Source organism: Beauveria bassiana (assembly GCF_000280675.1).
Source record: "Beauveria bassiana ARSEF 2860 unplaced genomic scaffold BBA_S00008, whole genome shotgun sequence".
NCBI classification, from domain to species: domain Eukaryota; kingdom Fungi; phylum Ascomycota; class Sordariomycetes; order Hypocreales; family Cordycipitaceae; genus Beauveria; species Beauveria bassiana.
The window spans coordinates 23,469-46,338 of record NW_007930843.1 but is presented as its reverse complement, the minus strand read 5'-3'; the positions used below and the strand labels follow the sequence as shown (position 1 = coordinate 46,338).

Here is a 22,870-nt window from a genome sequence, read left to right as displayed (position 1 = left end):
AAGCGGCAAGTCTTCTGGATCTTGTAAGTCGGTCGTAGAGGCTCGCAACTGCTTGGCAATCAGCGTGATGACTTCATCTTTGGAAGTGATATGATGATTGAATCGATCAGTGAAGAGCTTACCGAGCCAGGGGTAAGCGCAGTTTGTAGGATGAGTGGCGTCGATCAACGACATCGTTCCCCTCCTTGTCCTCATCAGCCGAGACGTCAGCACGGATGAGCCGTCGAATTAATTACCACGCTATTGTATTAAACTCCGCGATACAGTTTCGATCTATACGCCAGGTTAATGGTTTAGAGATGTGATTTATACCGGTAGTGGGAGCTTGATTGACGAATTGCAAACAGCTTAAAAAAGTGCATTACCTTGATTCAAGCTAAGCACATATTATATGCCTCTGGTACTTGGTTCAGTGTGTAACAGTGTTGGCGTGACCGAGCTGCAGGCGAAAGATGCAGTGCGGCGTGATCTCGACTGCCGGCGTTACAAGGCTACGGTCCTGCTAATTGATGCTTCCTATGCTCTGACCATCGGATCCCCGCCAAATGACACTAATAAATAACTCCGCGTCGGTGATGAGTTGGTGCAGAGCACAGCTCGTGGCCTGAAAGAGTAACCAAACCAACTAATTTGTCCCCACTGTAGCAGCCAGAGTCGACACGCCGAAAAGTCGGCCCTAGACAGCTCTAAAAAAAAGAGCATAGAATCAACAACGGCCAGGCATATGTGCCGCCAATTCCTTCTCCTATCACCACGCCATGTCACGAGTCTCTTTTGAGCCCATCGTGGCCGACTTCAACGTATCCCGCTCGGCCTGGCTTGTTGCCCACCACAAAGACTTTGCTGGCGTTCACTCGAGCGCCGTCGTCTTTGACTCACTCCATCCCTCCCCTGGGCGAATTCTTCTCGTGCAGCGCTCCGCGACGGACAGCATGCCGTGCAAGTGGGAGCTCCCGGGCGGTGCCGTCGATGACGAGGACGCGACGATTTTGGATGGCTGCGCCCGGGAGCTCAAGGAGGAGACGGGCCTGACTGCTCTGCACGTGGTGCGACGCATCACCGAGGGTCCCGACGGCGAGCAGCTCACTGTATTCACAAATTCGCGAGGGACCAAGATATTCTGCAAATTTGTCTTTGAGATCAAGGTGAATGATGGAGAGAGCATTGTGCTGGACCCTAAGGAGCATCAGGCTTGGGTCTGGGCGTCCGAGGACGAAGTTGTGGCGGGGAAAATCAGGGATAGTGATGGCGTTGACGGGTTTGAGATTCCACTGACAGCGCCGCATGTACGGAGATTGATTATGGAGGCATTTCGATTACGAAAGACGGATATGATGCAGTAATATGTCCAGTGTATATGTACCGCTATATATATAGACCCTTTTACGCCCACAGCTTACTACGCAACGCCGCGATTCGCTTAGTCGCCTCGTCAAATTGGCTTCTGCTCAGCCGTCCCGACTGCACACCACTTACAAGCGCTGTTCGAATAGCATCACCTTGAGTCACATTCCTCCCGCTCGCCAGCAGCAAATCAATACCAGCCTCGGCCGCCAACTTGGCCGTCTCCTCTGTGCTCCCGAACCCCTTTAGCCAGCCCGCCTCCATCGCGTCGGAAATCGTGACGCCGGCGAATCCCAACCGGCCCCGGAGCTCATCCTGCACCCACTTGTTGCTAAGGCCGGCCGGGCGCGCGTCCAGCGCGGGGTACACGGCCCACGACGGCATGATGAGCTCGACGCCCGCGGCAATGGCCTGCACGTACGGCGCCTCGTCTACCCGTCGAATCTCATCCAGGGACAATTCCAGCGTGACGGGGCGCTCGTCAGTGTTGGCGTCGTGCGAAGCGGCGCCGAGGCCCGGAAAATGTTTCGCCGTGGCGGCGACGCCAGCGGCCTGCTGAGCGTTGATGAACGGCACGGCGGCGTTGATGACTGCTTGCGAGGTATTTCCGAAAGAACGCCCGTAATAGTCCAAAAAGTCTCCCTCTTGACGATACACGCCCAACACGGGTGCCAGATTCACATTGTTGTTGTACTTCTTCAGCGTCGCCGCCGCTCCCGACCCCGCCGCCTCGCCCCCCGCCGCTGGGTCCGCCGACGCACCAATCTGCTTTGCGGAGAGCTTCGGTTCTTCGTCCCTCATGCGGCGCACCTGGCCGCCCTCTTGATCGGTCGTAATGAGGAATTTGGCATCCTGGCCCGTCGTCTTTTTGAGAAGCGCGGGCGCGGGAGAGGCGGCGTAGGCGCGCCGCAAGGTGTCCATGGCGGCGGCCGTGCCGGCGTCGACGTTTACGCCAAAAAGGATGACGCCGCCGACGAGACCGGCCTGGGTGAGCTGTACAAGCTGCGCGGGCGGCGCGCTGGAGTTGGGATAGGAGTAGATGACATGCTGGCCGGCGAGGATGTCGAGATCAGAGGCGGTGCCATGGCAGGGCTGAACGTGCGTAGCAAGCAGTAGACCCAGAGAGATGGTTGCTTCGACGAGACGCATTTTTTGCACACTGTTTCAGTTTCAAATACGATATGGCTTCCAGGTTAGAGATTCATGGATAGAACGGTTGGCAACTCCGGTTGTCATTGAGATATATACTAGTTAGTACTTCTCTTGACTCAGTTGAAGCTGTAAGCCCCACGACCATTGCGGAAGCCGCTAGCTCATCTTACAACTCCACTGCATTTTTTCAGCTCACTGACGATCAATGCTGAGGAAGAGCGTCTATGTATCTCAGGGAATGCTCCGGCAATGCAATCGTAAACTTGGACTTTCCAGGCCATTTGGTCAGGGGTAGTCGCTTTGGTGCGCCGGGGGTTGGTAGTCGCACATTCAAACTAGAAATCATGATCTGAGGACAAGAGAAATGTTTCTAATGCCATGTAAGAATGCCCAGCATCTTTTTCCCTTGCTCAAAAAGGAAGGAGTTCGGCCCTGAATACCCTGTGCTAGTGCAGACATGACACAACAAGAACTCATCGGCAGTTGGAGTTGTGTGACCCGTCGGCCCGTTTGCATTATCCTGCTTACTTTGGCAGTAATACCAAGACGATCAGCGCGGCCACAGAGTCCGCTTGACAATGACGACGAGTAATAAGTAACTGGATGGTAGGTGTAAATGGCGGTCTCGGTAGCTGAGGAATAAAGTGTCCAGGTTTTTCAATACCCAGCCTGCACAGAGGCACAAGTATATGAGGACTTTTATCAAAACCTAGCCGCATCTGCGGCGTGGGAATTTTGCCATTGGATCTTCTTTGTTGGTGATGCTCGGCCTTCGTCTACGGAAACTGTACGGTTCGCCCTAGAGCAGTAGCCACCCACGCTCCCAACGTTTCCCTTGCAATATTATTACTGCTCCAATTCCGCGACGGATGCACCCTGTTGGCCAGATGCACAAACAGCGTCCCGCTCGCACGGTCAACCACTAGCGAAGTGCCCGTGAAGCCCGTGTGGCTCGCTGCTTGGCTGTTGGCCATGGGCCCCGCCGTGTAGTACTGGTCCAGCTCAAAGCCCACGCCGTGCCCGTTCCCGGGACCAAACCGCGCATTGAAATTCGTAAAGACGAGGTTGACCGAGTCGCGGCTCAGGATCCGCCGGCCCCCGTACGTGCCATTGTTGAGAATCATCTGCCCAAACTTGGCCGTGTCCAGCGCGGTCGAGAAGAGCCCCGCGTGTCCCGACACCCCATCGAGCGCCCACGCATTCTCGTCGTGCACGGTGCCGCGCACTGGCTGCGGGCGCGGCGGCTCGTAGCTTGTTGGTATCACGGCTTGTTGGAATTCTTGCGCGGCCATGCGCGAAAAGTACGGAGACGCGACACCTTCAATGTTGCCGCGGTTGAAAAAGGTGTCCTCCATGCCAATCTCTGCCGTATACTCTTTGATCACGTCATCGTGCCTTTCCCCCGTCACCGCTTCCACGACGAGCATCAGTGTCATAAAGTTCAAATCAGAGTAAAGATACTTGGCCCCCGGTGTGTTGATGGGCTTCGTGGATAGAATGTCGTCGATTCGAGACTTGTAGGTAGGAAATTGCGGCATCCACAGCCCAATCGCAGGATCCGCGCCGAGACCACTCGTATGCGTCAGCAGCTGCAAGAGTGTAATCTTTTCTTTTCCATTGACGCCGAATTCGGGCAGCCAAGTGACGACGGTGCCGTTGAGCGTCACAAGGCCCTTGTCCAAGCACCGCAGCACCGCAACGGTGGTAAAGAGCTTGGTCAGGCTCGCCATGTCGTAGATTGTGTCGACTGTCGCATCCTCCTGCGCGGACTTTGACAGCTTGGTTCCATTGTACCCGTCAACAGAAGCCCAGAGGTTTCGTTTTCCAAAGGCAAAGTGGCTGACTATGCAGCCCTTGCGTGCCACAAGCACAGTGCCGCCAGGCTGAACAGGCAGAGTCTGGTCATGTGTCGCCGCCCCCCAATTCCTGGCTTCGGTGAAGTGTGACATGTTGCTCACCATGTCTTTCAATGGCTGCGATAGCATGCCAACCGATTCTGGTGTTCCGGCCCGCAGAACATCAGAGCACGAGCGTGCAGTGACAGAGGGCGCTAGCATGGCAGCGAGTATGCACAGTATGATATTCAGACACGCCATGGTGATGTGCGGCAGTTTTGTCAGGGTGTGTAGTCTGAAGTTATAATGACAAGTAAAATATGGACAATGAGAGTCAAGTCTTTCGAAATGGGCTTGCCCGTGCGTCCAGGACAATTGCACAAACTTACTTATAGTGTAGTGGAGTGGCGGAATGGCCCGCCGAGGCGGATGCCGAGGCTGAGTGTCGCAGGAACTCGATCTCTAGCCCGCCATGGGATTTTCCATGTAGGTCTGGATTGCAGTTGCATTTCTATCCTCAATTGGGCAAGTGACTCACACCATATCGCCGTGTGTAGACTAGTTGTCATTTATAAATGTTTGCTCTGCTAGTTTGATGAAGACTCTTGCAGCTCTTCTGTAAGGTGTTGTCACCATCCAAATCTTGCATTCATACGATGTTAAAAATGCTAAAGAAAACACCCAATCGTTCAAGTCAGCCTAGAACGAGTTAACCGTGCTTTCTGAAATCTTGATACAGGCAAGCATTACCGCACAGATAAAGCATCCTCAAGAGACACCTGATCTGCCGGCGGGCCAAACAACATGCCCAGGATCTTGAATACCCCCAAACTATTCAAGACGAACATCAGTCCATGGAGCAGCACAAGCTCCCAAAGTGCCTGTGGGTGCATCATACGCGGCATGCCCGGGGCGAGTTTCTGCGACTTTGTCACAATTGGTCGCATTTTCGTTTCATACTCTGCAAAAGCCTGCTCAGGCAAGTCTGTATACCTGAGAATAGCTGCAGCGAGGCTACACGCGCCCGTGAAAGCAAGCGTGGTCCCCATGCCCGACATGGGAGACGCGCAATACCTACCATTGTCAGCAACTACACTCGTCCTGTCACGCTCAAGTAACTCTTACCCGGCGTCACCAACAAGCACCACTCTCCCTTTGCTCCACCGGTTCATCTTGATCTGTACCAGAGCGTCAAAGTAAAAGTCGTGCGCTGCCACCATTCCCCGCAAGATTCGAGCCGTCTCCCAGCCTGTGCCCGTGAAATATTCCCGCATCAGTGCCTTCTTTTCTTCTATGCTATTGTGCTCTTCTCCTGCCGCGCGTAGCCTCGCATCCTTGTTATTCATGACCGTCATGAAGATGGTGGAGCGTACGCCGCTGTCATCTGGTCGGAGCATGATAGCTCGTCCACCAGTCGTATGCAACCATTTGCGCCATTTCGTGTCGTGGTCTTCTCGTGGTATGCTAAAGAACGCACCGTATACACCAAGGCTGTGCACCGCTTTGCCCTCGTGTTTAGCGCCCCAGGCCAGCGCTCTCGTCTGGCTCTTGGAGCCATCTGCGCCAACAACGATATCATATGCCTGCTTCTGCCCGCTCCTTTCAAACGTAACATGCACCTTGTCACCGGCTTGCTCTATATCGGAAAGGCAATCTCCAAAGATGTAGTGGATGCCGTGTCCACCGCTAGCCTTGCAGTCATCGCTCAACTGCATGCTTCGTTTCCAGCACAGCTGAGCCAATCGACCGCGCAAAATCTCAATGTCGCTTGTGGGTGTCTGGGTTTTCCCCGTCTTGTCTGTGCCGATGGACGCCCAAATGCGATGGTATGCGTCCACCAGCTGCACGCCTTCCTCGTCAGTGGTGGAGGCGCGTACTGCATCTTCAATTCCGAGTTTGCGAAGCATATCAACACCGTAGCCACGCACATCGATATTCTGGCCATATGGCCGAAGCTCGGAGGCTCGCTCTAGGATGGTGATTCTCATCTTCCTTTTCTGCGCGTCGTTGGCATCCAGCAGGAGAAAGCTTGCTAGCGCCGAGCCGGCGATGCCACAGCCAACGATGAGGATATTGGCCATGATAGAAGCTCAGTGTGGGTGACAAGACTAGACTCGATTTGCCTTTATTTCTGGACCACAGGCCCTTAAATACAAGTATCTAGATTTCATGGAATAGCTGCAAGTCAGCTAGCTAGCAAGACTGAATTGTCCGAAATTCTAGTTCGGCCTCGGAGTATCAAATACGGCCTCGGGTGCATGTCAGCCGCAGATAATCGGGCAGTCTATACTGTAAAGGATTATCCACAAAAATTACCTTTGCCAAGGGCGATGTGCTCCATGTATCTTCGATTGAAGCCATGTCGAATCAGACAATTCAGAGATTAGTAAATGGTCGAATACATGAACAAACCATGGCCTAGCCACTCGCTACACAGTATAAGGCTCTGGACAGACTCGGACCGGCATGGAAGAGAGGGGGCAGAAAGGCCTTTGCTTTCTTAGGAACAGCCTACTAATGAGGCACGGGAATAAAACAACGGCCATCTCCGGCCAGTCTGTTGTGGCGGTGAGCTTACTAGCCTACCCTAACGCACCAACAAGGTCCAGACTTTTACACATGTTGGTTTCGAGCGCAAGATGTACATTTAAATAAATAAGAAAGCTTATGGTTGAAAATAACCGGATTCATTCTGTAACACGGTGCATGGTTACACAGAGGGGCCATTGTGAGCCCTCGCAGACTAAATCAAGCAAGTTGCTTGCAGGATACTAGAGACTGAGTATACTCTTTGAGCTTATTCGATAACTCTGGCATCAGATGCAGGATATTGTATCTAAGATTCTGCTGTAAATAATGTAGCAAAAAAATTCAAGAGAGTCTTGGCAGGGCTTGATCATTTTTGTCAAAATACCTCGCTGTCAAAAGAGCCAAGTTTTGCAATAGCGGAGCCTTGATCGAGCTTGGCGTATGCCAAGCTTCACAGTCTGCGGAGTAGAATGCGCTGGCCGTGACCTCATCAGTGCCGATCCCTGCCTGCAGCGCGGTGGCTTACCGCGGTGGTCGCCATCGTTGAGCGGGTGAGAAGAGGGGAATAAGTGGTCATGCGGCCCAAACTCGCCCTCGTCCGTTGTGCAACTCGGCATCTTCCATTGACAGGCGCGCCAAGTGACTTTCTGACATTGTTGGGCATGTTGGCCGCTCGACAGCTGGCAAATATGGGGCTTTATATTCTGAGGATTGTCTGCAAGTTTGACCGGCTTCTCTGGAGGGCACGCAAGTTCTCGCTTGCACTGTGTCAGGGCTTCCAGCGGTCGTCAGAGTGGATGATTTTGTTTCGTGGCTAGTGCGTTTTGTTCCATTGAGCGAATGATAACGGCTTGACGGCTTGTAGGTAACTAGTCACGAGTAATCCGTAGGAAAAGATTGGGTTGAGACTGCAGCGTGAAACATCGGGGCATGCGAGCGGGCGGTGATCCTTGGCAGGGCTGGCTGTCATGCGAGTGAGGCGGAGCACGACGTTGAGAAAAACCGGGCAGGTCGAGAGACAAGCCCAGGATCAGCTTGCAATTCGGCAAGTCGCATAATACTGAGTTTGCATGTGTAGATATTATATTAGGCATCTACTACAAGACATGCATGACAGCCGGCGTGGTATGGATTACAGGGACGAGGGAAAGGACAGTGGCACTTTGCACTTGGATTGGGTACATGTGCGCGGGCCGCATGAGGTCGCAAGAGCTCGAGTATGCGCCCGGGAGAGGCGGATGTGCATGTTTCGAGAAAGGGCTTGTTATTAGGTTGTTTATTATTAGGCCCGGCGACTGTTCGGAGAGCGGGGGCAACGGGGATTGTGCAAAGTGAAGAATCCCGGGCCGGGAGACGAGCAGTGACAAATGCCGTGGATGCTCCATGGGAGTCGAAAATGTTTTACTATTACTCGGTGCAGGCAGTGCTTTGGGCAAATCCGAGGTAGCATTGGCCGTGGAAGAGGAGAGGCGGCTGACCGCGGAATGTGCAGCAGGGTAGAATTGCGACATTGGCAATGGAAAGGATTCTGCCACTACGATATGCAGAGACTAACTAGGGGCAGGATATATCAACAATGGCATATCAAGAGGAAGGCAATGCAATAATGGTCAATGTTGAGGCATCCCATGCTAACAACCAGGCAACCAGGGACCATGGCAGCCCAAAAAAATTATTTATTATTAGGTAGCGAGAATCCCAGGTGGAGCGAGGACCGGTTTATTTGACCAAAGTGGCAGAGAGCGATTTCGTCATGCATCCGTCAAGGAGCGAGTAATTAAGTGCTGATCTGAAAGACTTGAAAGGGGACACGCAAAAGGGGGGGCAGGGGGAAGGCGGAAGCGATGGGCCGTTGGAACCGAGAGACTTGAAATAACTAGCACGTTGGTGAATTCGGGATGATGCCGCAAGTTGATGGGTTCATCCATTGGTACGATTACTAGCAGATGGATGAATTACGTCGATGAAGATGTTCGGGGCTATCGGCACAAGAGTAGAGAGCTAAAAGAGGCAGAGAGATAACTACCTAACTAGATGGTGGGCTAACTTTAGGGCTTTCAGGGCCTAGACCACCCTATTTGGGCAGTACTACAAAGGCACCTGCCGATAGGTACCTAGGTGGGTAGCAAACGGGTGACAAATAGACCATGGTCGACCTGCCGTGCCGAGATTCGCTTTTTAAATACCTTTCGGATAGGAAAAGGTATGAAAAACATTATAGGACAATGATATATTCTTCACATGCATTTAATACCATGTGTGGCGTGTCTGGATGTTGTTTGTCACCCCCGGGCCGTTGGGTATCTACCTAGGAAGACGGTTACATGGTACAGCAGAGACGGTACACCAGAGCACTGTGGCGTCTGGAACCGTCACCCCAGTCAAGTCACCCACCCAAGTGGCGGTTTCGGCGGGGTCGCCGTACCGAGCTAGTTAGCAGGTGTTGGCTAACCGTGGGTGTAGCGGCATCATCGGAAAGGTTCGAAACGGAGCGTGATTATTATTGCTTTAGATTCTGCAGTAAGAGTCAATTTGTCTCGAGCGCGTAAATAGCTTGATCTCCTCAATCTCCGTATTGCCTGGAATTTCCGGGCCATTGATTCCCGAAACATGGCCGCGCGCACATTTCTCAGAACGAGATGCCTACCTACATGCTCTTATTCCTACAAACCTATAATAAACAAACGACTCAGGCTGAATAATACCACCAAGGTACTGGAAAGCAATGACTGAATAATTCCCCGCCCAACTTTTTTTTTTACGGCAACTATCATAATTACAGAAGCCCCGACTGCCCACCCTGCATCAGTCATTTTCTAGCGCCGCTCTGCGCCCCGGCTTTTACTGGTAGTCCTTCTCTCACTTTCATGCGACAAGCCCACGTCGCTGCCTCCGACTCTTTCTCACTCGCTTCACTTCGAGTCATCAATCGCAGGCGAGGGGAAAAAAGAAAACGATTGCAGTTTCTCTTCTGTTGGCTTGCCATCTCCTTCTTTTCTTCTCTACTTTTGGTCTCTCTCCTCATTTCAATCCGAGCTACACAACCTCTCCCAAACCTCAAAATCCCCTTGTCGAATTCACCCGGCATCTCCAGACGGCAATAAAGGCTCTTCACACGACCATCTGCGTCATCCCCAGAGACAACTCGATTCTGCCATTGATTCCAAGGTGGTGGACCCAGTCTATCCGCTTCATCATCTCAAGTCCCCGCCACTGACCAGCCTCGGTCACCGCTCGCTCGCCTGTGCCTCTCGTCGCTATTCAATTTTGTCGATCCTCTGCAAAACCTGCAAGACATTGTGAGAAAGGGCATTCATACCGCTCGTCCATCACTGTCGTTGTCGTTGTCCAATTGCCGGCGCTGCTTCTTGGGTCCGACACCAATTTGCTCCCCGCCCAGCCACGCCAGCCTACGCCAGCCTATGCCATCACTCGGCTGACGCATTCCACATTTGACACCACTGCATCACACGGCTACATAGCTGCCGATAAAGCGCACGCAGTTGGGCGAAACTCGAGATAGTACCAGGTAAGCTAGGCTTGTTTTATTTGCTTCTTTTCTACATTTTTTTTTTGTTTTTTTTGTTTTTGGGCTCTTTGATATTTTCCCTCATTGCAGCTATACACAATTTGTGATGGGCCGTCTCATCATCTTGTCCACCAGGCAGGTATCCTGCACGGCCTTTTGTCCATCCAGCGATGCCATCTACGCCTCTTCTTCCACGCACATCACTTGCTCTCTCACAACTCTTCTATACTCACTCATGCCCACTCACACTTTGCTCTTGACACTTGACACTTGGCTAGTCCACTTCCAAAAGAGAGGTCATGTAGCTTGTTAGCCCAATCCTGACACAAGCTTTAAAATAATCTCGATCCCTTGATTCATGCAACCCACCTCGCATATCCTGCCTTGGTTTACGACTCAGTTACCTCCTTATTTTCATCCAGTCTACCCAGTATTAACCTATGGTCGTGCATTTTTCCCTCGTTCCTTCATCATTGCTTTCTTCTATTACTTCATCTTTCTCCTGCCACGCTCTCCAAATAAGATCGCGCCGCGCCCATGCCCCCCCCCACAACACTCTTTCTCTTACAGCCATCCCACCTTTTCGTGGCGCTCATCCTTGCGGGCAAGTGTCCTCGGCCAAGTCTTGGCACGGTCTCTTTGTTGCCATAACTTTGACGTATGCTTTGGCCAACGTTTACTTGGCAGAGAGCTCACAGCCTGTTTGATTTATGGCAAGACGCGTCACACTCCATCTCATCTTTGCGCTTCTCTTTTAATCCTTTTGCCGAATTTCTAGTCGCTGTGCAGCGGCAGCTACACTTATACAATTTCAACTACACAGTTGTGGCGCAACTGTTAACATGACTGACTTCAGATCCCAGCACAGCCAACGCTCTGGCCCTTGGTTGATCGCTGATAGCGGCAATATACACTATCGTCCAAGTTACCTCAAATTGACCAGTTCCGATAGCTCAACTGAGAGCTTTCCTCTGCCCTTGATTGGGCCTCGTCGAACTCGGCCCCAGGCAATCCATATCCTCTCCTACCCCTCTGGCTACATACCTCGCGACCTTCGCCCACCTTCAAAATCATCATTTCGCTTGAGGGTACAGTGGCAAAGACAACAAGAGAGATATCTTCGCAAGAGCAAACGACGCACCACCTCTCGCGAATCTTCTAGTCGCAATCTCGAGTCTGCATGCCATCGTCAGGCGCCAATTCTCCCATTCAGCAAACCAACGAAACCTGCCCGCGACAGGCTACGCCAGTCACATAGAGGCGGTTCCTCGACCAACGCCGTACAGTACGATCAAATTACTCCTGCGTCACAAAGTACTGCGACGACTAGCCTGACGTCGAGCCCAATCGAGAACGTCGTCACACCCCCGCTCACAATGACATCGGGTCGCAGAGCCGCCGACACAGCTGCTTATCGTCTGCCCGCCGACAGCGGCTACCTCTCTTCCAAAATGCACAAGTCAGCTGTGACATCCATTACAGAGATACCCAAACCCGTTGCGTCGGGCAGCGGTGTGACCTGCTCCATATTACTCGGCGAGCAAAATGTGTTTCTTTACGGCTTCGAACATGACAATCACGGACGCAACGATCATCGCAGCGGTACGGCGCTCCTCAGAGGCAGGCTACGACTGCATGTCACCAAGAATGTCAAAATCAAGGCTGTCCAGCTCAAGCTACTCGGTCGCGCCCGCACTGAGTGGCCCGAGGGCATACCTCCGCTCAAACAAGAACTCTTTGAGGAGGAGAGCCTAAGGACACAGGTTTTGACCTTTTTCAACGCCATGAACGATGGTTGGGAAAACGAGTATGGGAACCAATGCACCTATTCCCTAAAATCCAGCTCCAACAACTCAAGCAACACAAACCTCGCCATGCCTTCTAATCAATCACACCGCGCCAGCCTGAGCTCCAAAGAATTGAAGCGCTTGTCTCTACAAACCGTCCAATCTCGTAGTTTTGGCAAGGGCGACTACAGTGTTGCGTCCCCTACACAGGCAAAGGGCTACAAGGTCTTTTACCCTGGCACTTACGATTACTCTTTTGAGCTTCCAATCGACTACCACCAACTCGAGACCACTAAACTGCAATACGGCTCCGTCAAGTGGGAGATGCATGCCACGGTCGACCGTGCCGGAGCATTCAAACCCAATCTTCATGGTGTCAAGGAAATTCCTATTGTTCGTTTGCCAGACCAAATGTCGCAGGAAATGTCTGAGCCCATTTCCATAAGCAGGCAATGGGAGAATCAGCTGCACTATGACATTGTCATCTCTGGCAAGAGCTTTCCCATTGGCTCCAAGATACCCATCGCCTTCAAATTGACGCCGCTCGACAAGGTGCACATTCATAAGCTCAAGGTATTCCTCACAGAGTCGACCGAGTATTGGACCAATGATAAGCGCGTCACTCGCAAAGACCCTGGTCGAAAAATCCTTCTCTTTGAAAAGGTGGCTGGAAAGCCTCTCGACTCCCACTGGCGCCACTCGTCTGTCCGTACTGTGCGCGGTGGCGAGCTTACGCCCCAGCAGCGACACGAAGCGAGAGAAACAGCCCGCCGGCGCCGCGTGGCCGAAGCCTCGAGACGACGGGTGCCTCCTGAGCCCTTGCCTGAGCCGACGGATAATCTCCTCGGTGAGCTGGAGCTCGGACTGGAAAACATGTGGGGTTCGACAGAGATTGAGGCCAATGTCCAGATTCCAACCTGCGAGATGATGGCCAAGAACAAGGACCTGCGACTCCATCCCGACTGTAGCTGGAAGAATGTCAATGTCTACCACTGGATCAAGGTGGTGATGCGCATCAGCCGCCTCGACCCTGATGACCCTTCCGGCACCAAACGCCGTCACTTTGAGATTAGCATTGACTCCCCTTTTACCGTCCTCGACTGCCGTGCAACACAAGCCAACACATTTCTACCTTCATATGCCGGACTCGCCACACCTCCTGATGTGTATCACGCATCTTGTGGCTGTCCTGATGCCCATGTTGTCGCCTCGGATATCTCTCCCAGTGGCTCATTGACGGCACTCGCGTCGACCGAGGCCGAAGCCTCCGCCGTCACCGATATTCTTCCCTCTGCACCGCGCGCAGCTCATGTCCATCAACCGGCCCACGAACCCACCACCAGTGGCGGCACCAACACCAGTCCTATGCATGCCTCGGCCAACGCTCCTGGCGACCGTCGTTCGCGTCCCATTCACCTTTTGCGCACCCCGAGCTTCAACCCCCCGAGCTTTGACGAGGACACTGCTCCTCCACCGATGCTAGTAGACAGCGGTAGCAATCATCCGTATGGTGCGCCAGCTACGACACCACCACCAACTTATGATGCCGTGGTTGGCACGCCGTCTGTGGATGGGCTGGCCGACTACTTTGCACGTCTCGCAGACTACGGGCTCGAGGGTCATGAGGAAGACTCGGGGTCGGACGGCGACGAAACGCCCCCACGCATCTTGGAACGCTCAGGACGCGTCAATGTAGCACACCCGCGTACACCCGGTGGGCGCATGCCCAGTCGAAGCTTGGAACTTTCTCGACCATTGATGAATTTGAATATTGAAAACATGACGAAGCGTCGAAACGCAGCAGGCTCTAACCCCGCCAATTAAGGGTCGGACTTTGGGCAACGCGTCTTACCTATATCTCGTTCAAATCTTTTTTCTATTTCAGATATTTTGCTTTGGAAATCATGATACATTCTGGCTTTTTTGGATAGGGGCAGAGAATGTAGGCCTGGATTTTGTATACTTGTGCTTTGAGAATGGAGTTGAGGACATTGGGACATTTGGATGTGGAAGCGGGAATTAGGGAACATGGCTAGAATTAACGAATTTGACGGTTTCCTTGTTGGTATTTTCCAGGGTCCTTTTAGTGGCGTTTTTAGATTATAGAACCCAGAGTGGGGGGCATATATACCAAGATGTATCATACATGACTAAATAATTCAAATATGCGAAGCAAAATGTGTTGGAAAGAAACAGTTCAAGGGTCAAGAGATGTCTTTTTCCCTCCAGGGTTGCCCTTGTGGAAAGATTACGAGTGCGAGCAACAAGCTGAAACAAGACCAACCCTTGCGCACTGGTAGTTGAAGTGGCGCATGTGTAGGCAACACCATAATAAACTCCGGCACTCTTCTTCGTTGACAACGTTCTTGTGTCCTTTCAAGATCATTCTACTTTTGCAGCGCCAAGTGCCGCATCGCTGGATATCATTTCTGCGCCTCTTATAAAAAACGTTGCCATATATCTCTCACAAAATCGCATTCTCTCACCAGTTGCAACACTCCAACCAGTAAGCAACTGGGCTGACATTGGTGCGGCTGCGACGATAACGGGCCCCATAAGCGCTATTTTTACTAGCAATCGAACACACTTGTTGGCGACGAATGGATTCTTGCAAAGGCACAGAACTTACTCAAACTTTACAGCTTCACATCATACCAGACCAACAAGCAGGCAGGCATGGCGGAACAGTTGGACCCCACGCTTCGCCTACCACGCATCCTGTGCCTCCACGGCGGCGGCACCAACGCCCGCATCTTCAAGATTCAGTGCCGCAAAATCGCCCACGACCTCCGGGAAGAGTATCGCTTCGTCTACGTGGAAGCTCCCTTTGCGTCCGAGCCGGGCCCGGACGTGATGCAAGTCTTTTCCGAGTGCGGCCCTTTTAAACGTTGGCTGCGCTTCGGGCCCACGCACCCGGCCTTGACCCCGCAGGCGGCTGTCGCGGCGCTGGACGGGGCCGTTGAGGCGGCCATGGCCGAGGACGACGAGCGCGGCGGATGCGGTGCCTGGACGGCGCTGCTGGGATTCAGCCAGGGCGCAAAGATGTGCGCCAGCCTGCTCTACCGCCAGCAGAATCGCGCAGCAACAGCAGCAGCAGCAGCAGCAGCAACAGGAGCAGTCGAGGCTGCCGATCCGTCGGCCGTGCGGTTTCGCTTTGGTGTGTTGATTGCGGGCAGAGGGCCGTTTGTATCGCTAGAGCCGGACAGCGCGGCGAACGAGTCCCTTCCCAGCGCCGCCGACTTTTCGTCCATGACGGAAAAGGAGGCGCCGGGCAGGCATGTTTTGCGGATACCGACGATTCACATGCACGGCTTGCAGGATCCGGGCTTGCAGGAGCACCGGAAACTGTACCGCGAGTACTGCCACGCCGAAGCTAGATCGCTGCTCGAATGGGACGCTGGACACCGCTTACCGGTGAGGTCTGACGATGTCGCACCGCTGATTCGGGAAATACGGCGGGTAGATGGCGAGACGGCGGCGGCGGCGGCGGCGGCGATTACGGCAATAGATGAGATGGTGGCTGTTTGAACGTTGCATGGCTTTCTTCATCACATCTCTCCATCGTTTCTGTTTCTAGATTGGCTAAATGGTTTTAGATGTAAGAATCTCCAGATAGATTTGGTTCACACCACGGAAACTTGGAAGCTTGTACAATGTCTGAAGAATTGTTATACACGAATATTACACAGTTATCTTGGGCTATTATTAACATTACTCTTCAGGAACTTCAAATCTCTAGTGGCGTCTTTTCCCACTTTCATTGACATCTAATCCGAGTCTGGATCTAATTTGGCCCCCGAGCACGCACTCGCACACGCACACGTCATATACGCGGTGCCCCTGCCACCGTAGTCTATTCCGCCTGCACTGGGCTCGTAGGAGCTCTACACCCGCTGCACCAACAAGTCGCATCTCATCCCTCTCGGTAACGCGTCTAGCGTACCTAGCTGCTCCATGCTTCTACCATTCGTCACAGAAGTAGGGTCCTCCGAGATTCGGTACCGCGATAGCAAAAACGCAACGGCCAATTTGACCTCGACATTGGCGAAGTTTCGACCCAGGCACACACGCGCTCCATATCCAAAGGGCATGTAAAAAGTTTCCATGACGCGAAGTTGTTCCGCGTCTGCTTCCAACCAGCGGTTCGGGTTGTAGACATCCGGTTCGGGGAATACGGATCGCGTGCGCTGAATGGCCACGGTCGACGTCGACACGGTGGTCTGGAGTTTGACTTGTTACATTGAGACGTTCATATACGGTGCGGGGGGTTTTTGATGACTTACGCCTTTTGGAATAAAGACACCGTCGTACTCTTTGCCAACGGGGGCGATCCTCTCGGCTCTGCCGCTCGAGCTGGGGTTGAGCCGGTAGGATTCTTTCACGCATGCCTGCAGGATGGGAGCCTTGTTGATATCGTCCAGCGACGGGAACCCGTCCTCCTGCACCGGCAACGAGGCTATTTCATTTCGAATACGCTCCTGCCACTGCGGGTTTCGCGCAAGATTCCAACAAATATACGTCAGCGTCACCGTGACCGTCATCTGCGCTGCGTATAGATCATCTAGCAGCTCGGCATTGATCCAGTCCGCCGACAGCGGCTCTCCCCGCTTGGTCTTGCACGCCTGCAACTTGCCCAGCAGAGTGTACTGGCTGTCTTCGGGGCTGGGGTCGTTGATCTTATCCGCTGCCCGCCTGCTGTTCCAATCCCCGATGCTGTGCTCACCATTCAAAAAGTTTGGATTACGGTAAATCAGGTAAGCGACAAACTTGAACAGGTAATACGCTGGGGAGAAGTTGAGTAGCCATGGCTGCGCCGCCTCACAGTACTTGAGGTCGTCAATCATGTCCCTTTCCTGGCATGGCTTCTCGACCGTGTGCGTACAGTGGCCCGGACCGTAAAGCAGTCTGGTAATGTTGTCAAAAGCATAGCGGTTGCTGAGCTGGAGCAGGTCAAATGTGGCAGCACCCGAGTTCTCGTCGACGCCTTGTCCGATCTGATCCAGCAGGGTAACAGTGCGCTCACGTATAGGTCCAACAACGTGGGGTGAGTGGATTGAAGCTGCTTGGAAAAAGGCAAAGCTGTGATTTCTCCTCTCTCGGTGCTCTTCGTAACCGATGCTGCAAAAAGTCGACCGCTCCCCGTAGGCGACAAAGGCGTTGAACCATGAGCTCTTTGGGTGGCGGCTGGTAGGCCCGTAGATTTCGCGCTTGGTGGATGGTTCGGAAAAGGAAACTTCGCCGGGCGCAATCAAGACGATTGGACCGTATTTCTCATGCCACTTGCGCACTTTGGCCGTTCTCTGCAGCCTCACGTCAAAGTAGACCATCCACAAGCTGGTGATTTTGCAGAGCCTGGGCCCTGGAATATGGGCATAGCTCGAGAACCAGAGACGATGGACCACGATGAATGTAGTCAAAACTACCACCAGACTGATAGCTAGGCCGACATCAGGGACGAGTGCAGGAATATGCAGGAGCATCTTGGTCGAAGAATGGGTGCGCTGGGGGTGCCTGGTCCTGAAAGACGGTCAGACGTAACCGCGGGTCGAGAATATGCGCCTCGAAAAATGTAGAAACGAATGCGATTAGGTTCAAAAAATTTGAACAGTGCAGCGCCAAATGTTAGTACCTTTATCGGTTACACCGCTCAGAGTTTCCTTTGTCCAGACCCCCTCAACTCCCCAGTGCCTCCCCGACACGCCCACTCGGTGCAACCAGACTAGATGGTAAATTCGTCCAATGAAAGTTTTTTTCCGGCGTAATGATCGGTGTGTTGACTTAGACACGTATGTACTGGCTGAGACGGCGTAGGTCAGCTGGCATCAAGCTGCAAAACGCCCAATGAGGTTCAATCTTGGCGTAATTGTCGGGGTGGTAGCCGAGACACGGCCGAGCCTGACTGAGGCGGGCATACCACCCTTTCATTATTCGTGAGCTGCAACGCAATAAGATGTCTTTTAATTTTTTGGGGTATTCGTGCCGTGCTGAATACTTTGAGGTGCCGGCCGAGACACGGATGAGCAAACTCATGTACGTCGTACGGATACGTATATGGTAGATCCAGTCAACAGAATTCATCCCCCCCTCCTTTTCAGCTGGTATACGGATAGAGTCGGATAGAGATTCACGTTTTATATGTGCCTGCAGCTTGCAAGGCTTTGACTGCCGGGGAGGAGCTTTGCGGTGCGAGACTCACACTCGCGGGGGCCAAACCCGGTGCTTCCTCTATGACGTAATTTCACTTATGATGGGGTATGAATCAGAAATCTACAGTGATTACTCGTGATACTTTTTCGGGAAAAGACAATCTAGGAGTAATTCAACAAAGCCATCTAGTAAAATTGATCATTTTCCCTGTCACCTGTCTACTGGGTAGCTTTGCCAGTGGAGGAGGAGGGGACGACAATTCCGGGGTTCTTGGCCAATTGCAGCATCACCAAAGAAATTACCATGTACTTTTCCGAGCAGCTTTGGCGCCGGAAGCGACATGTATCATGGATCAGCAGGCAATAGGTAGCCTCACTGATCAGCGAGTGGGGCGAAGCACATTGGCAAACGGATAGGCTGGCGCAGCTGGCTGAAAACAATTTAGTTTTTTTTTCCTAAATATTAAAGTCTGATTAAATTAACTAATACTACTCCGTATTTTGAGTGACCTCAGATCTCAGTCATCTGACATTTTGTGCAAACAAGAAAAGCGTGCCTGCCCACGGGGCTGTTTGTCGAACCTTTGGCATCATTCCTTCATCGACAACATCTCCCCAGCCATGGCAACGCCGTCTGCCACCGAATCGTCGCCTTTGCTGCCCCATGCAGATGTCGAACCTGATGCGAGGCCTGCTGTCCTATCGCAGGGCCGGGCTGCCATTGTCATTATGCAGGTGTCTGGCCTGACCTTTTTCAGCACCTTTTGCAATGGCACGATTGTCATTGCTCTGCCTGCCATCCAAAGGTCCCTGGGTCTGGACAAGAGCCTCCTGGTCTGGCCAAGCTCCAGCTATTTCCTTACCGCAGCGTCGTGTCTGCTATTGGCCGGATCGGTGGCCGATGTCGTCGGAAACAAGCGGGTGATTCTGGTCGGATCCTTCTTTGCCGCCTTGTCGGCCTTGGCCTGCGGCTTGGCGCGCACTGGTGGCGAGATGATTGCGTACCGGGCCATTCAGGGCATCACCTACGCCGCCATTACTCCGTCGTCCGTTTCCATCATTGCCAATCATGTTCAAAAAGGTCGCCCCCGGAACATGGGCTTTGCCTGCATGGGTTTCGCCCAGCCAGTCGGTCTCTGCACCGGCCTGGTTCTGGCTGGTTTTCTCACGGATACCATCGGATGGCGTTCGGCTTTCTACCTTGCTGCCGGCATTAGTGGCCTCTTGTTCCTGATTGGTATATGGGTGTTGCCGCGTGACATTGGCCCGGAAACCGGCCCGTCGATTTGGAAGCGAATTGTTGTCGAGATTGATGTCGTTGGGGCTCTCGTGGCAAGCACAGGACTAGGCTTGCTGTCGTATGTTTTGGCGTGAGTTGCTCTTTTTTCGCATGCATTACTATATACACTACTAACCTACTTCCAGAACACTGTCGCAAGACATCAGAAACATCTACAAAACATCCAGCATAGTTATACTCGTCATCACCTGCCTATCAGTTCCACTGTTCGCTAGGTGGATGCACTACCGAGAGCACAATGGCCGTGTCGCACTTATCCCGAACTCGCTCTGGCGAAGCCAGGTCTTCACCAGCCTCTGCATCATGGTACTACTCACCAATGCCCTTGCAAATTGCATGGAGTTGTACAGCAGTCTTTTGTAAGCTATTGCCGTTATTTTCTTTCCACTTTGTAGTACTATTGGCTGACAACCCTCAGCTTCCAGGAGGTCCAAGGCTCCTCCGCGGTTAGGGCGTCTGTACAAGTTGCACCTTCTCTTGCCGCTGGTGCAATCGTCAGCATCGCAACTGGAATGACGGCGCACTGGGTGTCGGCTTTGTGGATGCTATTCATCTCCGGCGTGATTAGTACCATTGCGCCGCTTTTGATGGCCATCATCCGAATTAACCAGCCATACTGGCAAAATGCCCTTTTTGCACAGGTGAGCAAACTAATCCCATCTCAGTCAGCGTTGTCCACGTCCAGGCCACTGATGCAGCTCTTACCAGATCCTTACTCCGATCAATTGCGACGTCCTGTTTACTCTTGGCCTTCTCATCATATCCGACAGCTTCCCACGAAATATGAAGGCCTTGAGCGGCGCTGTATTCAACACATGTGCACAACTCGGTGTTGCAGTTGGTATGAGTGTAACGCAGTTTATTGCATCGTCTGCGACCAACCACTCCTCGTATCCAGACAAGTCTTCGCCCGAAGCGCTTCTGCAAGGGTACAAGGCCGCCTTTTGGACCATGTTTGCCTGGATGGTGTTTCTTTGTATAGTTTGTCTTGTTGGCATGCGGAAAGTAGGCAAAGAAGGCCCCATGCATCGGTTTTTTAGCAACGTGCCAGCTAACGGGGCTACTGTACAATAAAGCTCTGCGGAGCGCAAGGAATACAAAAAGAATATGGGTTGTATTACTTGCTACAATTTGTCAATATTTTCAGCTTATAAATTTGTGCTAAAAAAGAATAATGAATTGCACCTTACCGCCAACGACAAGACTGACGGCACACTCGAGTACGGCCACTACTACGAGACTTGGTATCAGGCTTTGGTCAAGCTGTGGACTGCTTAGCTGTGCAAATTGAGAAATAGACTGGAAAAATGAAAAAAAGAAAAAAAAAAGGAAATAACGTTGACCATGTAAATGAAAAGTACGCTTCGAACAATGCATTACTGCAATTTATTAAATGAAACAACAAACAGATCAAATTTCCATCACACCCACCATAGCGCGAGTAAAGCAAAACACCAGCTCTACCCGTCTCTAGATAGAAGTAGCTGAACAATCCTCTCATGTCCACTCTCAGCAGCATAATTCAGAGGAGACTGGCCATATTTATCCCTTGTATCCACGCTGACATCCTTTCGTGCTAGTAGTAACTGCACGATTTCTCTGTGCCCACCCCAGGCGGCCTGTGACAAGGGTGTCGAGCCGCAATTCCCTCTCGAGTCTGCCTTGACGTCTGACCGAGCCAGCAGCAACTCGACGACTTCTTTGTGTCCACGGCTTGCCGCATACCAAAGCGGGGTAGAACCGTTGCCGTCCATTGAATCTGCTTTGACATGTGGTCGAGCAAGCAGGAGGAGCTTGACAATGTCTGCATGTCCATGCTCAGCAGCATACGACAGCGGCGATCGGTCATCTCTGTTCCGTGAATCGGCATTGACGTCTGGTCGAGCGAGCAGTAATTGAGCAACTGCCTTGTTTCCAGTGCTGGCAGCATGAGAAAGCGTGGTTGAGCCGTTCTTGTCTCGCACGTCTGCTTCGACGTCTGGTCTGGCCAGCAGCATTCGCACAACATCAGTGTTTCCGTTCCAGGCGGCATACCACAGCGGTGTCAGGCCATTGGCCGCTTTTGCGTCTGCTTCAATGTTTGGTTGAGCTAGCAGTAGCTTTACGACTTCTGCATGTCCACGCCAGGCGGCGCGCCAGAGCGCGGTTGAACCGTCATTGTCTCTCTCATTCACGTTGACATCTGGTCGGGAGAGCAGTGACTGGACGACGTCCTTGTATCCACCCCAGGCAGCATGCCAGATTGGGGTCAAACCATTCTCATCTCTTGAGCTTGCCTTGACGTGTGGTAGGCTTAGCAACAACTGAACGACTTCATTATGCCCGTTCTGAGCCGCATAGGAGAGCGGAGTCCGACCGGCTTGATCTCTCCAATCGGCCTTGGTACTTGGTCGAGCTAACAGCAAGCGAACGACGTCTTTATGTCCATTGCAGGCGGCGTGCGAGAGTGGCGTCCGACCGTAGTCTTCCCTTGACTGTGTATCGCTTTCTGGTCGGTCAAGCAATGCCTGGACGACTTTTTTATGTCCGTGTTTTGCGGCGAAGGACAGTGGAGTCATGCCATGTTCATATTTTTCTTTGGGATCGTAAAACTTTTGGTGCAGGAGAAACTCGAGTAGTACGCAGTCTCCCGCCGCGGCCAAGAGATGCATCATCCCTCTGCTCTTGTCGTCTTCCGTCTTGAGGTAGTGATCCTTGCGCAGCCGTGCTGACAGAGGAGTTGCTTGTGAGCGTGCCAAAATGCCATTGGATCTGTGGCTTTCGGCATTCCAGGAGGAATAGGTTTCAGGTAGACCACCCATATTGACTGCTCAGGGGTTCCTTTTCGTATAGACGTTGACAGTAGCCGAGAATCTCAACAACAACAACGCGGTAATGGGATTGAATTGTTCACAACGGTTCATGGGGCTGATTCTGTACGGCCAACATATGACTCCCCAGGCAAAACATTCATCCTGTTGTAGAAACGTTGACCGAAAGGAGTGCTGGCAGACTCGACGATTGAAGTTTGTTCCTATATATACGAATATTGGGCGAAAATTGTGTACCCCTGTATGGTATTCTTCCTTTTACTCCAGAAATTGGCCCCTGTTCGATGACGAAGCTGTAGCCTGGCCGGCATGCATGTTTGCAGCCCTGTATGTACTTTGATCTTCCTTGTCGATCGATACCAGCTACGCATGCGAAACTTGGCCATCCAACATCTTTGCCCTGCAAGCCAAACAAGGTCATAGGTCGTAAAGTATTGC

The 22,870-nt window shown here is 52.4% G+C and overlaps 9 protein-coding genes across 9 annotated transcripts; 4 read left to right on the top strand and 5 right to left on the bottom strand.

The window, feature by feature from the left end:
- Positions 1-758: 758 nt before the first annotated feature.
- BBA_03645 (NUDIX domain-containing protein) lies at positions 759-1,343 on the top strand (the record flags this gene model as incomplete). Its single annotated transcript, XM_008598742.1, has 1 exon — positions 759-1,343. One exon carries the CDS (start codon positions 759-761, stop codon positions 1,341-1,343), a length of 585 nt encoding a protein of 194 aa, XP_008596964.1.
- Positions 1,344-1,383: 40 nt separating this feature from the next.
- Positions 1,384-2,493, bottom strand: BBA_03644 (glycosyl hydrolase; the record flags this gene model as incomplete). The annotated part of the gene is made up of 1 exon (XM_008598741.1): positions 1,384-2,493. One exon carries the CDS (start codon positions 2,491-2,493, stop codon positions 1,384-1,386), a length of 1,110 nt encoding a protein of 369 aa, XP_008596963.1.
- A 779-nt stretch (positions 2,494-3,272) lies between these two features.
- Positions 3,273-4,592, bottom strand: BBA_03643 (beta-lactamase, putative; the record flags this gene model as incomplete). The annotated part of the gene is made up of 1 exon (XM_008598740.1): positions 3,273-4,592. One exon carries the CDS (start codon positions 4,590-4,592, stop codon positions 3,273-3,275), a length of 1,320 nt encoding a protein of 439 aa, XP_008596962.1.
- Positions 4,593-5,077: 485 nt separating this feature from the next.
- BBA_03642 (2-polyprenyl-6-methoxyphenol hydroxylase-like oxidoreductase) lies at positions 5,078-6,412 on the bottom strand (the record flags this gene model as incomplete). Its single annotated transcript, XM_008598739.1, has 2 exons — positions 5,078-5,405; positions 5,457-6,412. The coding sequence occupies 2 exons, from the start codon at positions 6,410-6,412 to the stop codon at positions 5,078-5,080; spliced, it is 1,284 nt and encodes a 427-aa protein (XP_008596961.1).
- Positions 6,413-11,231: 4,819 nt separating this feature from the next.
- Positions 11,232-14,000, top strand: BBA_03641 (arrestin domain-containing protein; the record flags this gene model as incomplete). Its single annotated transcript, XM_008598738.1, has 1 exon — positions 11,232-14,000. One exon carries the CDS (start codon positions 11,232-11,234, stop codon positions 13,998-14,000), a length of 2,769 nt encoding a protein of 922 aa, XP_008596960.1.
- A 353-nt stretch (positions 14,001-14,353) lies between these two features.
- On the top strand, positions 14,354-15,704 carry BBA_03640 (citrinin biosynthesis oxidoreductase CtnB; the record flags this gene model as incomplete). Its single annotated transcript, XM_008598737.1, has 2 exons — positions 14,354-14,472; positions 14,819-15,704. 2 exons carry the CDS (start codon positions 14,354-14,356, stop codon positions 15,702-15,704), a joined length of 1,005 nt encoding a protein of 334 aa, XP_008596959.1.
- A 239-nt stretch (positions 15,705-15,943) lies between these two features.
- Positions 15,944-17,656, bottom strand: BBA_03639 (Cytochrome P450 CYP625A1; the record flags this gene model as incomplete). Its single annotated transcript, XM_008598736.1, has 3 exons — positions 15,944-16,038; positions 16,120-16,396; positions 16,460-17,656. The coding sequence occupies 3 exons, from the start codon at positions 17,654-17,656 to the stop codon at positions 15,944-15,946; spliced, it is 1,569 nt and encodes a 522-aa protein (XP_008596958.1).
- A 1,287-nt stretch (positions 17,657-18,943) lies between these two features.
- Positions 18,944-20,900, top strand: BBA_03638 (MFS transporter; the record flags this gene model as incomplete). Its single annotated transcript, XM_008598735.1, has 5 exons — positions 18,944-19,692; positions 19,748-19,981; positions 20,041-20,263; positions 20,331-20,588; positions 20,793-20,900. 5 exons carry the CDS (start codon positions 18,944-18,946, stop codon positions 20,898-20,900), a joined length of 1,572 nt encoding a protein of 523 aa, XP_008596957.1.
- Positions 20,901-21,082: 182 nt separating this feature from the next.
- Positions 21,083-22,423, bottom strand: BBA_03637 (Pfs domain protein; the record flags this gene model as incomplete). The annotated part of the gene is made up of 1 exon (XM_008598734.1): positions 21,083-22,423. One exon carries the CDS (start codon positions 22,421-22,423, stop codon positions 21,083-21,085), a length of 1,341 nt encoding a protein of 446 aa, XP_008596956.1.
- Between the last annotated feature and the right edge of the window lie 447 nt (positions 22,424-22,870).